This window comes from Molothrus ater, chromosome 9, assembly GCF_012460135.2.
Source record: "Molothrus ater isolate BHLD 08-10-18 breed brown headed cowbird chromosome 9, BPBGC_Mater_1.1, whole genome shotgun sequence".
Classification (NCBI taxonomy): Eukaryota; Metazoa; Chordata; class Aves; order Passeriformes; family Icteridae; genus Molothrus; species Molothrus ater.
The window spans coordinates 30,754,565-30,768,184 of NC_050486.2; the positions used below are offsets into that span (position 1 = coordinate 30,754,565).

Here is a 13,620-nt window from a genome sequence, read left to right on the forward strand (position 1 = left end):
AGCATCCCAGAGAAATCCCTGATCGATCCAAGCATCCCAGAGAAATCCCTGATCGATCAAAGCACCCCAGAGAAATCCCTGATCGATCAAAACACCCCAGAGAAATCCCTGATCAAAGCATCCCAGAGAAATCCCTGATCGATCAAAGCATCCCAGAGAAATCCCTGATCGATCAAAGCATCCCAGAGAAATCCCTGATCAAAGCACCCCAGAGAAATCCCTGATCGATCCAAGCACCCCAGCAGTGAGGGCACAGGACCTGCCTCTGGAACAGGCCCCCAAACCCCACTGGGCTGGCTGAGAGCTCCTGGAAGGGCTGGGATGCCCACCCAGGGTCCCAGGGAACGTGGAAGCTGCTCCCAGCACACAGCCCCAGGCTCCAGAGGCACAGGAAAACCCGATGAGGTTGGGGATGAAGCTCCCAAAACCCAAACTGAGATGATTGAAGGACACAAAGCACGTGCATAAAAGGAAAGGGTTAAATCACAGAATCTGCTGAGCTGGGGGATCCATGAGGACCATGGTCCAGCCCTGAGCCCTGCACAGGACACCCCCACGAGTCACCCTTTTCCTGAGAGCATTTCCAAGCTCTGGGACACAATCATTCCAAACACAAGATTTCACCAACCCAGCGACCCCAATCCTTGGCTTTGTGTCCCGGGTTGGGACAAGGAAAGAGCAATGCAGTGAACACCTGGATAAACCAAACTGATTGGAGCTAAAGCAGCCTAATGAGCTTCAGAAGCTTCCTAAAAGGCTGCATTAAGCAAATGCAGGGCTGCAGTGTGAGTCCTGGGCAGGCAGCACGGCCTGGGGGAAGCTGTCCCAGGCAGGCCCTGTGTCTGCACAGCCCTGGAATGCTGTGGCAGAGGTGTCAGAGCACCTGCCCCACCGAGAGGAGAGCAGCTTGGCCAGCAGGCTCCCAGGAATGGGCTGGGGCAGCCGAGCTGGGCTCAGAGTGCCAAGCCCTGCTCCTGCTCTGCTCCCACCTGCTCTGCTGGGCAGGGCTCAGGGACACACAGCCAGAGCTGAGGACCCCGAAACCATCCAGGGGAATGGAAAAGGTACCCTGAAAACTGGACAAAACCACCCAGCAATGAGTTCAAAAATGCCCCTTCCCTTCCCAAAGCCAGCGGATCTTGATTCAGTGAAGTCTGACAGCTCCAGCTGCAACAGAGCTGTCCGAGGTACAATTACAGGCAAACTGACCTTAACGTGGATTATCCTAACAAAAGGGAATTCTGCAATGCCACTCCACTATAAACCCACATTTTCTATTTATTTAGACAGCTGACACTTTGAAATAAATGCAAATAAATGCCAGTTTCCTGAGGCACACATCCCATTCCTCATCCCCTCGCCGTGGCCTCAGCTCTACTGGAAATTCTAGGATTCAGCAGCTGCCTTTAATATTTTTCAAGCATGACAGTAATAGAGCAGGAGAGAATGAGCAAAGTGACAGTAGCACCTGGAGAGTTTCAGACCAGCTTTCAGATGACACATGAAATCCAGACACTGGTTCATTCCAAGCAGGGTTCAATATTATAATCTATAAATCAGTATTTGCTTTGCAAAATGTAACGGAAAATGCTAATAGGATTTACTTGTGAAATGAAATTGGATTACATCTTATCTATTTTAACTTGATTTGGTGGAGCATTCCTTCAGCACCAACCAGCAGCTTCAATGGCTCCTCTCGTCTCCTGCCCCCCCAGCCTTTTGGGATTCAGGCAGATTCTCAGGCCGCCCTTTTTCCAAGGGAAATTAGGGAGGACAGGCACAAATTGAGTAGAAAATGCAGCTGCTGGTGTATCAAGCAGTGTAATGAACCCCCTGTAAGTCATTAGAGCCACACGTGTGCCAGGAGCTCTGTGTTTGTGCAGGGCTGGAAGCTGCCCAGACCAGAAACCTGAATTTCACAGAGTCATTTAAACCTGGGCATTTTCTGTCCCTGCCTGGGTGACTGAACAGCCTCTCCATGCCATGAATATCCAGGTGCCAATGCCTCCCTGAACCAGGAGTGGAGCCCTGGACTGGCACCAGGAGCACAGCCATGGAATGGCACCAGGAGCACAGCCATGGACTGGCACCAGGAGCACAGCCACCATGGAATGGCACCAGGAGCACAGCCATGGACTGGCACCAGGAGCACAGCCACCATGGAATGGCACCAGGAGCACAGCCACCATGGAATGGCACCAGGAGCGCAGCCACCATGGACTGGCACCAGGAGCACAGCCACCATGGAATGGCACCAGGAGCACAGCCACCATGGAATGGCACCAGGAGCGCAGCCCTGGAATGGCACCAGGAGCACAGCCACCATGGAATGGCACCAGGAGTGGAGCCACCATGGAATGGCACCAGGAGCACAGCCCTGGAATGGCACCAGGAGCACAGCCACCATGGAATGGCACCAGGAGCACAGCCACCATGGAATGCTCCACCAGGAGCACCATCATGGAATGGCACCAAGAATACATTCACAGAATGGCACCAGGAGTGGGTGAGAGCAGCAGCAGAGGAAGAGAACCCACACAATCATTTAGCTTGGAAAAGCTTTCCAAGACATCAAGCCCAAGCTTCCCCCAGCACTGCCAAAGCCACCACCCACCCACATCCACAGACGCCAAACAAAAGGATGGAATTTCTGGGGAGGAAGCCTTGCTGTTACCAGTTTTATGGAAATGAAGGGCCCCTGCACTGTTCCCTGTGCCCCAGGAGCCCTGGCCCCATGAACAAGAGCGGTCTGGGCAGCAGGGAATGCCCCAGGTGAGAGCAGCGGCCCCACAGTGACAGGGCATGAGGGGATTTGCTCCCACAGCAGCTCCAACAAGGCCTCTGGGGGAGACACAATGCTGACATCTCATATTTGTGACCAATAAAGCTGCCACAGCAACTCCAAACCAGAAACAAATCACACGCTGGGTAATTGAGGTTAACCAAAGAAAACTGTTAGAACAAACAAGAGAAATTATTCACATTGTTGTGCCTGAGTTTTCTCACATGTTGGAGGGAAAAAGAACATTTCACATCATGCTGAGTGCTAGATCAGACTCAGGGCCAAGCTGAGAGCACCTCCCTGGCGTGGAGATCCCAGCAGGTCAGAGCTGCTGGTGTCACCAGCACCCTGCAGGGTCCCCACAGCAGTGTCCCTCTGTCCCTCCTCGGGGAGCAGCTCACACTCCATGGAGATCAGGCCCCATCCAGGGACCCAAGCAGAGCCTCTCATCTCCTCACATCACTTCCAGCACCACCACAACAAGAGAAACCAGGAAGGGCTCAGGCCAGCATCCAGAGCAGCCACCAGCAGCTGCTCAGATCATCAGCCAGAATGACAGCCTGCACCTCAAACTCTCTGGTGACACCCAGGTGACAGAGCACAGCCCCCTCAGCCACTGCGACCAAGGCAGCAGCTCCTGCAGTCTGCTGCTGCTGCAGACTCTCCTCCACCACACCGAGGCAATAACAAATAAGAGCACTTACAGTTCACTGTGACCTTGACTTTCTTCACGTCCGGCACCGAGACGTCGTTCTCTGCACTGCACTCGTACTCCCCAGCCTGGTCCCTGGTGATCCCATAGATGTCCAGGTACTGCCCACTCTCAAAGGGCTTGGCTGCAATGAAATAACCACAGGAGGAAATTACTGCAGGCCGAGCACACAGCTCCTGAAACCCAACATCTGCACAGCAGCTGGAGTTTAACACGCCCAGCCACTGCTGCTCCATGCAGCAGCCCCAGCTCCGAGGGGAGGTGACACCCCCAAACTCCTGGAGCTGGCCAGAGGTTCCCTCCTGACCCAGCTCCACAGAGAAACTCAGCAGCTCTGAGATACACCCGGGTAATTTGTACCCAATGGACGTCATGGAACAGAGCTGGCTGCCAGCAGTGTCCCAGGCCAGGCTGGAGCACCCTGGCACAGGGGAAGGGGTCCCTGCCATGGCAGGGTGGACAAGATGAGCTGTCAATGCCCTCTAGCCCAAAGCAGCCCAGCACTGCACCATTCCTGCCTTCAGAGCTCAGCATCCCTGAGTGCTGATGGTTTGCAGAGCCCAGCCTGCCCTGCAGGGTGGAGCAAAGCCAGCCCAGGGCCAGCTGCAGGGACAAGTGCCACTGCTGGAGCAGCTGATCCCAGCCAATAATTAACTGGATCCAATCATTAACAGCTCTCCTCAGCCACAGGACCCAGAGGAATGGGATCTGGGTGTCACACAGGAATAAGGACAGTCCCTGAGTGATTCCCAGGACAGGCAGAGATCTCCCTGTGCTGGGACAGGACAGAGAGCCAAACAGAAACATTGGTGTCTGTGCCTGCTCCATGCCCTGGAACCCACTGGGAATTGTTCCCAGCCAGGAACACTGGCCCAGCTCAGCTGGAGCCCATCAGGAATTGTTCCAGAACAATGGCCCAGCTCCAGGAACACTGGAACCCATCAGGAATTGTCCCAGGAACACTGGCCCAGCTCCAGGGACACTGACCCAGCTCCAGGAACACTGGAGCCCATCAGGAATTGTCCCAGGAACACTGGAGCCCATCAGGAATTGTTCCAGAACACTGGCCCAGCTCTAGAAACACTGGAACCCATCAGGAATTGTCCCAGGAACACTGACCCAGCTTCAGGAACACTGGAGCCCATCAGGAATTGTTCCAGAACAATGGCCCAGCTCCAGGAACACTGGAGCCCATCAGGAATTGTTCCAGAACACTGGAAACCATCAGGAATTGTTCCAGAACTCATCTGTCCCCCCCAACACGGGGCACAGGCGCTCCCCAGCCCCTCCCAGCCCTCTCCTGCTGTTCCCACCTGGCAGGGAGTGTTTGGTGTCCCTCACCTGGAGCTGCTCCTGCTCCCAGCTGTGCTCCCAGCCTCTCCATGGCCAGTTAATGGGTTTGGGTTCCTCACAAGGCGCTCACCACATCACAAACCCCAAGAAGTTCGGTGCCACCATTACTGCAGCACAGCCTCTCACAGCAGCCGCCACCACAGGTGCTGGAAATTATAGGTCTAAGGGTTTAAAAGCCTTGCTGGAAGTGTTTTCCCAGCCTGAAAGCCTTTAATTGGCTGTTAATAACTGTGCCTTTGGGAGCTCTGGGAAAAACCCACTAGGAAGAGCTGTTATGGCCTGGCCATCAAGGGGTGAATTATTGGTGCCTCTGCACAAGCCTGGGCTTGGCTGGCTCTGGAAAGAGGGGAAAACGTTGGGCTGGCTCTGATAATTGAAGCTCTGACATGTCTCCTGAGATCCACATGCTGCTCGTTCAAAAGTGCAGCCTTTCTCAGGTAAAAATGAACTGATATCTGTGGGAATAAGCTCAGCCTGCATTTAAAACTCTCATTTTCATTGCATTCTATGAGTTATTAATGAGTTCATCTACTTTTATTGAAAAGTAAGAAATGCTTCCCATTTATCATAAAATTGTCAAAAAGAAAAAGATCCTGCTCATTTCTGTGCCATGCTTTTGGGCAGTTTTAGTTTGTATCTCACAAAGATTTTGATCCCACTCTTGTCCCTCAGTTCCTTCACCAAGCCCCAATTATTTGACCATCTTAGCTGGAGCATTCTTCTCCTGACAAGTGTATTTTAAAGAGAATTCTTTAAAGGATTTTAAGAAGGCCTGAGGATTTCCAGGAATGCCTTTAATTGTTCCTGAAGGGATGCTCAAAGGCCTGCAATGGTCCTGGTAGAAGTGTCCCTTTCTGAGGAGTGTCCCTCAGAGAGCCCCAGCTGCAGGGCAGTGTCACCTCCCCCGGAGCAGTGGCTGCTGGCACTGGATGTCACTAAATTGGAGCCTGATACCAACCCTCCCGAGGCTGGTACTACAGGTCCTGTTAAAAAGAAAAGGCCAAAATCCCCAGAACTGAACCCAGAGGACGTGGCCTTTCTCACACAGAGCTGTGGCTTGGGAGGCCGTTTTGGGAGTGATTTTATTGCTGATCCAAAGGCAAAGGGAGGAATCCCACCCAGCTGTGTCCACTGGGTGCTCCTTTGACTTTAAACTGTTAATTAATCCCCGTGTTTGATAGCAGGCACCATTGATTTAATGACAAGCTATGCCTTTACCAGCTGAGCAATCCCTCCAGGATGACCAGCGGGCCATGAAATTCTTATCAAACACTCATAAAAGCCCTCAGCTCCCTGGGAGGCTGCAGAAGGACTGAGCCAGGCAGGCCCTCAGCAGTGCCCCATGAATGTCACTGCTCTCAGGAAGGGCTGGTGGGGGAGCCAAGGCCACCTGAGCCATCCCACGCCCCAGGGAATGCAGGATTTGGGTGTTCTCCAGGGAACACTGCTCATCCATGCCTCCAGCTGACCAGAGCTTCCTCCAAAGGTGTGTGATGGTGCTCACAGGGGTCCCAGGATGAGGGAAGAGATGAGGATCTGACTCCATGTTTCAGAGGGCTGATTTATTATTTTATGATATATATTACATTAAAACTATACTAAAAGAATAGAAGAAAGGATCACATCAGAAGGCTGGCTAAGAATAGAAAAAGAAAGAATGATAACAAAGGTTTATGACTGACCAAGACAGTCCAAGCCAGCTGTGATTGGCCATTAATTACAAACATCCACATGAGCCCAATCCCAGACCCACCTGTTGCATCCCACAGTAGCAGATAACCATTGTTTGCATTTTGTTTCTTAGGCCTCTCAGCTTCTCAGGAGGGAAATTCCTCAGGAAAGGATTTTTCAGAAAATATCATGGCTACACAAAGGAGCCTTCCTCAGGAGCTGGGGCTGTTCCTGGCTCCCTGGCAGTGTCCCAGGCCAGGCTGGACAGGGCTTGGAGCTCCTGGGACAGTGGGAGGTGTCCCTGCCTGTGGCGCTGGATGGGCTCTGAGGTCCCAACCCAAACCATTGCAGGATTCCTGGCCCAGGAGAGAACAGTCCCTGGGTTTGAGCTCTCTGTGCCAAAGCAGCCTGGGCAAGGGGGTCACTGCCAGGCTGTGGAGCCCCTGCCAATTGAACTGGAGCTGCAGGGTCAGGAAAGTGCAGTTTGAGATCCTCCCCACAGTAAGGGCAATCCTGGAGCAGCCCCTCGGTGTGGAGGGGAGGCAGGGGCAGAGCAGCTCCTCTCTGCTCAGAGATCCACAGTGCACAAGTGCTCTGCTCCGGGGGAGAACAACAGCAACACCCTCCCCAGCAATACCTGCTCCCTGCTCGGGAGCCAGCAAGGAAAAGGAAACAAGCCAGAAACTCCTTTCTAAAACTTCCAGCTTTAAAGCCATCTGTGAGCAGGAGAGGGAGCATTTGAAGGGTTGGCCCTTTGTACACAGGCAAAGCCCTGGAAATCCGATAATAATTCCTGTCAGTTGAGGATTTGCAGCCTGGAAACGCAGGTTTGAAGCACTGGCACTCCAGCAGAGCCCTTCTCCTCTCTGTCAGGGGCAGGGGGAGCCCAGGCTCTGCCAGGTCTGGGTTTGCTGCTCAGGATTTAGGGAGGCTTTGCTCAATCCCTCCCTCAAAGAACAGCAGTGCTCTGCAGAACGGACAGAATGAACACCGGGGTGCCAAGGACCTGCCTTGCATTCCACATGGGAAAATCTGCCTCTATCCACAGTGTCTGGAACCCTGCTCCTCCAATGCAGGCCCATCCCTACATCCACTCATCATCCTCCTGCTCCGGGAAAATTGCTGACCAGGAGTGATGGAGATTAAACTGTGAGAAAAAGGAAAGAGAGCCTGGAAGAACTGGGAAATATGAAGCTGGAAGTAAGCAGGGATCCCAGAATCCTGGAATGCTCTGGGTTGGAAGGGATCCTAAATCCCATTTCACTCTGCTGTTCCATGGCAGGGACACCTCCCACTGTCCCAGGCTGCTCCAGCCCCAGTGTCCAGCCTGGCCTGGGGCAGTGCCAGGGATCCAGGGGCAGCCACAGCTGCTCTGGGCACTCAGGGCCCTGAAAGAAAGAATTCCATGCCAGGGCCTGACCCTCCTTCCCCTTAACTCCACTGCCCTGTGCTGTCCCTGCCTCCCTTGAGCATCCCTTCCTTCCCCAGCTGGGGAAGCTCCCCATGAGAAACTTCTGCCAAAACCAAAGCGGAGAAGGGTTTTGATACACGGTGCTGTCATTGCAGTGCCAGAGTTCTATTGTCATTGCATTGCAAGGGTTCCACGTTGGTAGAGTTTCATGCCTCCTTGAGGTTTCTTGTGGGCATCTCCTATGGGCACTGACTGTTCCTTGTCCTCACAGTAGCCAATGGATGCAGCTCCCCTCAACCAACCAATCCACTCTTTTAACACACTCTTCTTATTGACTACAGGTGTGGCCTGTTAAAATCAGGCCTGCTCCCAATCTCTAATACTTGGCTCAGCTGCAACTCCTTAATGGGGTAAGATTACTTTCTATATTACCTCTATTTTCTTATGTTGTATCCCCCTACAGCACAGCACCTGAATTTTGGCAAGGAGGATCATTTATCAGGAGATTTCTGGGTGTCAGCTGCTGCTGCTGCCCGCAGAGCTTTGCCCAGGCATTGGTGGGACACAGCAGAGCTAAAGCTGTGCCCTGGCAGAACTTCATCCTTTAACATTCTGCCTTCATTCCCAAACTATCGATGCTGCACTTTGCTGGGAAATGTCAGAACAAAATAAGTAATACCTGCAATTTATTCGGGTGACATTTCAACAATACAGATTTGGAGATTACAACCCGCAGCCCGACGCTGTTACGCAGCCCGACGCTGTTACGCTGAGTGGGGAGATTTGCTGGATTTACATAATGGGGCCGTGTAATGAATATTTATAGAACGAGAGCATTTACATAATGACTGCAAGTTAAACATGCACAATAAAGATTCCGGGCCAATAATTTACGGACTAAGTTTAAAAATCACCTTGAAATGCATTTTATTTTTATTCCTACGAAAGGTTCAATTTATCTCTTGTTCAGAAAAATTGAATCCGACCTCATGCGAGTCGAGGCTGTGTTGATGTAAATCATGATCATATCCTGGAATTAGTCTACATTGAGTCATTTGTATTCAGAGATTTCAGTTCCTTATCTTTTAGCAGCAGCTTTGACAAACAATTTGAGAATATTCTAAATATGCTTGGTTAATATAATTTAGTGCTGGATGGGAGATGCGCTGCCTGCCCGGGAGCCTCATTAGTGCCGCTGGGAATTACAGCCAGAACGGGCAGGAATTAGCGAGCGCAGCCGAGGCTGAGGCAGGAGAGGAGCTGCAGGCAGAATACCAACGCTCTCTGCCTCCCTGGGTGTGCTGGGAGGGCTGTGGTACACCTGTGCCCGTGTGCCCTGGGCACTGAGCCTCCTCTGGGGCACACGACTGCCCCTGCCAGCGCTCGCTGCCACGTTTCTCTTCACAGGGAAAAGCAAGGCACAGCTCTTCCCGAGGATTCCTGAGATTCACCTTCTCTGAGCCTCAGAGAGAGGGAAAACACAATTCTTACCGCTTGCTGCTGTGCCTGTGTTGTGCCAAAGCAGAATGCAACGTGGAGGCTGTTTATCCATGGGGATGGTGTTCTGTTTCCTTGGCTATCAGGACCAGGAGAGTGTGTGTGTGTGTGTGTGTGTCAGGACTGTCACTGACAGCCACGAGATTCTGGGCAGTGTGAGCAGGTGTGTGCAGAGCGAGTGCTGGGCAGATCCAGTCCGGATGAAATGTACATAGTATAGTATAATAAAGTAATTAATTAACCTTCTGATATCCACCGAGTCCTCCTCATCACTCTCTCCCCTTCATCAGAGTCACTTTGATTTACAGTAAGCACTGGGCTTGCTCCCTTCACATCTGACAGGATTTTTGAGCCTTTTGCAGCCGGTGCTCTCCCTCTCCAGACCCTGCTGTGTCTGTGGATCCCCAGGGCACAGAATCCCCGATCTGGGATGATGGAAGTGTCCAGGGTGGGGTTGGATGGATGGGGCTGGGAGCAAGGAGCACATCCAGGGGGGTCACTGAAGGCCCTTCTGACTCCCTGCATTAATTTCCACAGATTCATTTGTGTTGGGAAGTCCCTCTGAGCCCCTGGGTCCACCCCTGGCCGTGTCCCCAGGTGCCACCTCTGCATTTTGCCTGAACTCCAGATGAGGATGCTCTGCTCGCCCTCAGCCCCTGCTGCAGCCTGAGTGCAATAATTCTCCTTTTCTCCTCCTCCCTCTCCAGGAGCATCAACCCAGCTCCTTTCTGCAGCCACTCAAACGCTTTAAGCCATTAATCCAAAGTATCACCAGGGCTTCCAATAAAATTTTATTTGACATTTAGTTAAAATCCATTTTCTGCTACAACTGAATTTTTCCTCTAGTCCCCTGATGGACACTTCAGGCCGAATTCGTTGTCATTGTTTTAAAGGTCAGAAGTGAGGGTTTTTTCCCAGATCTTGCTTTGTAAAGCCAACTGTTCCTGGGGATGATGAGAGGCTGTGGCAGCCCACGGAACCCTTCTGGTCTGTAATTACAGGATTGTGTACAGGCTGGGGGAGCAGAGCAATCCCTCTCTGCACAGCCAGCTCTGACTGCAGAGTCCCAGTGACAGAGGCAGTGCCTGGGACAGAGCTGGGGAGCACAAAATCCTCATTTCCAGAGCAGGCATCTCCCCAGAGCCCCTGCTTTGCTCACTGGCCGCAGCTGCAGTGGCCCTGACATTGGCCAAAACCTTTCCTTTCAATGTGCTTTGAGGAACCAAAGGGATACATGGAAATATCCAACAGCAGGGATGCTTTCTGTTGCCATTTTGTTAACAATTTTTCACACACATCATTGAATTCGTTCAGCAAAACCATTCTGATAAGCTGAATCGTGGAGAAATGGTTCAGTGGTGAGGAATTCTGGAATATCCTGAGGGAGGGACCCACCAGGACCATAAATCCCAACCTGTAGCAGTGGAAGAAATGAGAATAAACCAAACCTACTGCATGGCCTGTTCCTGTGTTTAACTCTCGTTTCCCATTTCTAGGGAGCGCCTTGTGCTCCTCATTCCATCCTTGCTTGGATTTCAACTGGAATTGGTTGATCCATGACTGAGATTACAACATTTGTAGGGACATACATCCATATTTAGAGAGCTCTGTCCTCATCCCTGTGTTATGGTGATGCCTGAAGTCTGAGCTTTCACATTTCCCAGGCTCTGCACTGCATTGGTGTACAACTCTGAAATCCTTATAAAGGGTCAGCAGCTCTCCTCGCAGCTCAGGCACACAGAACAATCCTTGTCCTCTCCTCAGGCACACAGAACAATCCTTTTCCTGCCCCAGAACCAAGGACAGCATTGCAGCTTCAGCCCCAAAAGTGCAAACAACAGAGAATTGAGGAGAGCAACCTGGGAGGGTGGGACTGCAGAACCTGGAGCTGGAATTGGACAATGAACCCCAACATGGAACTGGACCCAAACTTATAAAAGTGCCATAACTTGTGACTCAGGGTCCATCCTGGTGTAGAGCCCTGGCCAGGCTCTTGCAGTGCCCAAGGTGCACCCTGTGAATGCCTTTAATAAATGCCCACTTTGTTCCTGTAGCTCTGCCCAGCCCTGCTCCAGGAGCCCCCCAAGGCACCCCCAGCCCTGCCAGCCCAGCCGCACTCAGGGCCCAGGGGTGGCACAGCCCTGGCGCCGCTGCTGCCCCTGTGCTGTCCCCAGGCACTCACCAGAGGGGGAGATGTGTCTCCAGGAGATGGAGGGCTCTGGTTTCCCCGTGGCCAGGCACACCAGGGTGACGTTGCTGCCCTCGTTCACCACGATGTCGCTGGAGATCCGGAATATCTTGGGAGAGACTGCAACGAGAGGGACAGGGCTGTCAGGGGGGCTGGTGCAGACATCTTTGATGGAAAATCCTTTCTGAGGACTTTTCCTCCTGAGAGGCTGAGAAGCCTCGGGAACAAAATGCAAACAATGGTTATCTGCTGCTGTGGAATGCAACAGGTGGGTCTGGGATTGGGCTCATGTGGTTGTTTCTAATTAATGGCCAATCACAGCCCAGCTGACTTGGACTCTCTGTTGGAGCCACAAGCCTTTGTTATCATTCTTTGCTATTCTATTCTTAGCCAGCCTTCTGATGAAATCCTTTCTTCCATTCTTTTAGTATAGTTTTAATGTAATATTTATAATAAAATAATAAATCAGCCTTCTGAACCATGGAGTCAGATCCTCGTCTGTTCCCTCACCCAAGAACCCCAGTGAACACGGTCACAGGGGCCACCAGCAGGGGCACAGCACACACAGGGCCCAAGGGGCCCTGCAGAACCTCCCCCAGGGCAGCCCAGGAGCTCAGCCCTGGTTCCAAACCCCACAAGCACAGGCAGCATTTTCCTGTGTGTGTGCAGAGAGCTCCTGGAAGACGGATGCTCCTACTACAGGGGAGGCTGAGCTTGCTCCTGGCAGTTTGCAAAGGAGACAAAATTGGGTTTTTCTGGTGCTTTTAAAAATTAATGATGCTGTTCCAGCCACTCTGTGTGCACCTGGAGAATCCGAGCTGCTCACAGAGAGGACTAAACCACATTTATTGTGTTGTTTCCTCTTGCTCTGGGGCTCGTCCATTCCCCTAACCCAAGTGCTGTCCAGCTGGGGCTTTTCTCTCCCTGGTTTTGCTGTGTGCCAGCCCCAGTCCCCCCACAGGTTTTGCTGAAGCCACAAAGAACTGGCCCACAAGAGCTGTGCAGGCTTTTGCTGCATTCTGGGGCTTCTCAGCAGGAACTTTCCAGTCTTTCTGAGGGGAGATTGGAGCTGTGACATGGTGGAAGGTGGAGAATTTTCCAGATTTACAGAGTGCAGATTAAGTGATTTCCTCTTAAGTACGAGCTTTGTTCCATTCCTAATTGACTGGGCTCTCCTTTAATCTGGGCTTTACAGCGAGGAAATTAAATCAGAGCTCGTTGAGGATGTCTGTAAGTCTCGTTACAATGACACTGAGCAGGTCACAGCACTGGTGCATTTCCAAAACAGAATTGGAAAAGGAATGAATCTGCGAGGTCCATTAATTAGAACAACCCCCAAATAAGCAGGGAGCTGCAGCCCTGCTGCACAGTGTAATCCTGTCAGATGACACGAGCGATGCAGCCTGATCCGGGGCGGATGGCAAACCCTGGATGTTGTTATTGGCAGAGATTTCCCAGGAACATCGTCCTGCCAGCGATGGAAATTGGCTCCCACAGCATTTCTGGAGCCTCACAGTTTGAGACAAATCAGGATTTCTGCTGTATCAGTATGCTGCTAATTTTTCTGCTATTTACTGCCTGATAGGGATCATTACATTCAGATCACTAAAATCTGCGGAATTTATTAATTATGTCTCCAATATGTGTGCAGCATCACAATGGAATGTTAATATTTATTAGGAATTTAAAAATGTTTGTTTTGCATCCGTATTTCTTCCCACACCTCCGAAGACTCTGATCTAGGAGCAGATTTGGCATTTAAAATCTGCTCTGCTGAGCCTGGAGTGCACATTAAACCCATCACAGAGCTGCTCCCCACTTCAGCAGCTCCTGCCTCCCATCCAGATCACGTGGAGCTGTGAAGGTCAGGGGAAAAATTAAATAAAGCAGCAAATAAACATTTATTCAGAAAATGGATTAACAGAAGGCCAGAGAAATGAGATAATAAACAAGGAGGGAAGAGGAATTAAACTCCCAAGGAAATTTGGTGCGGGGGTCCAGCGTGG

At 51.6% G+C, this 13,620-nt stretch overlaps 1 protein-coding gene across 3 annotated transcripts in view; it reads right to left on the minus strand.

The window, feature by feature from the left end:
- NEGR1 (neuronal growth regulator 1) overlaps nt 1-13,620 on the minus strand; it is a 183,553-nt gene that overhangs the window by 67,794 nt on the left and 102,139 nt on the right. For all 3 annotated transcript variants that reach the window (XM_036387956.2, XM_036387957.2, XM_036387955.2), the window contains exons 3-4: nt 11,609-11,734; nt 3,487-3,618 (exon numbers count right to left, since the gene is read on the minus strand). In XM_036387956.2, the coding sequence (XP_036243849.1) occupies nt 3,487-3,618; nt 11,609-11,734 (258 nt within the window). The remainder of the gene's footprint in view (nt 1-3,486; nt 3,619-11,608; nt 11,735-13,620) is intronic.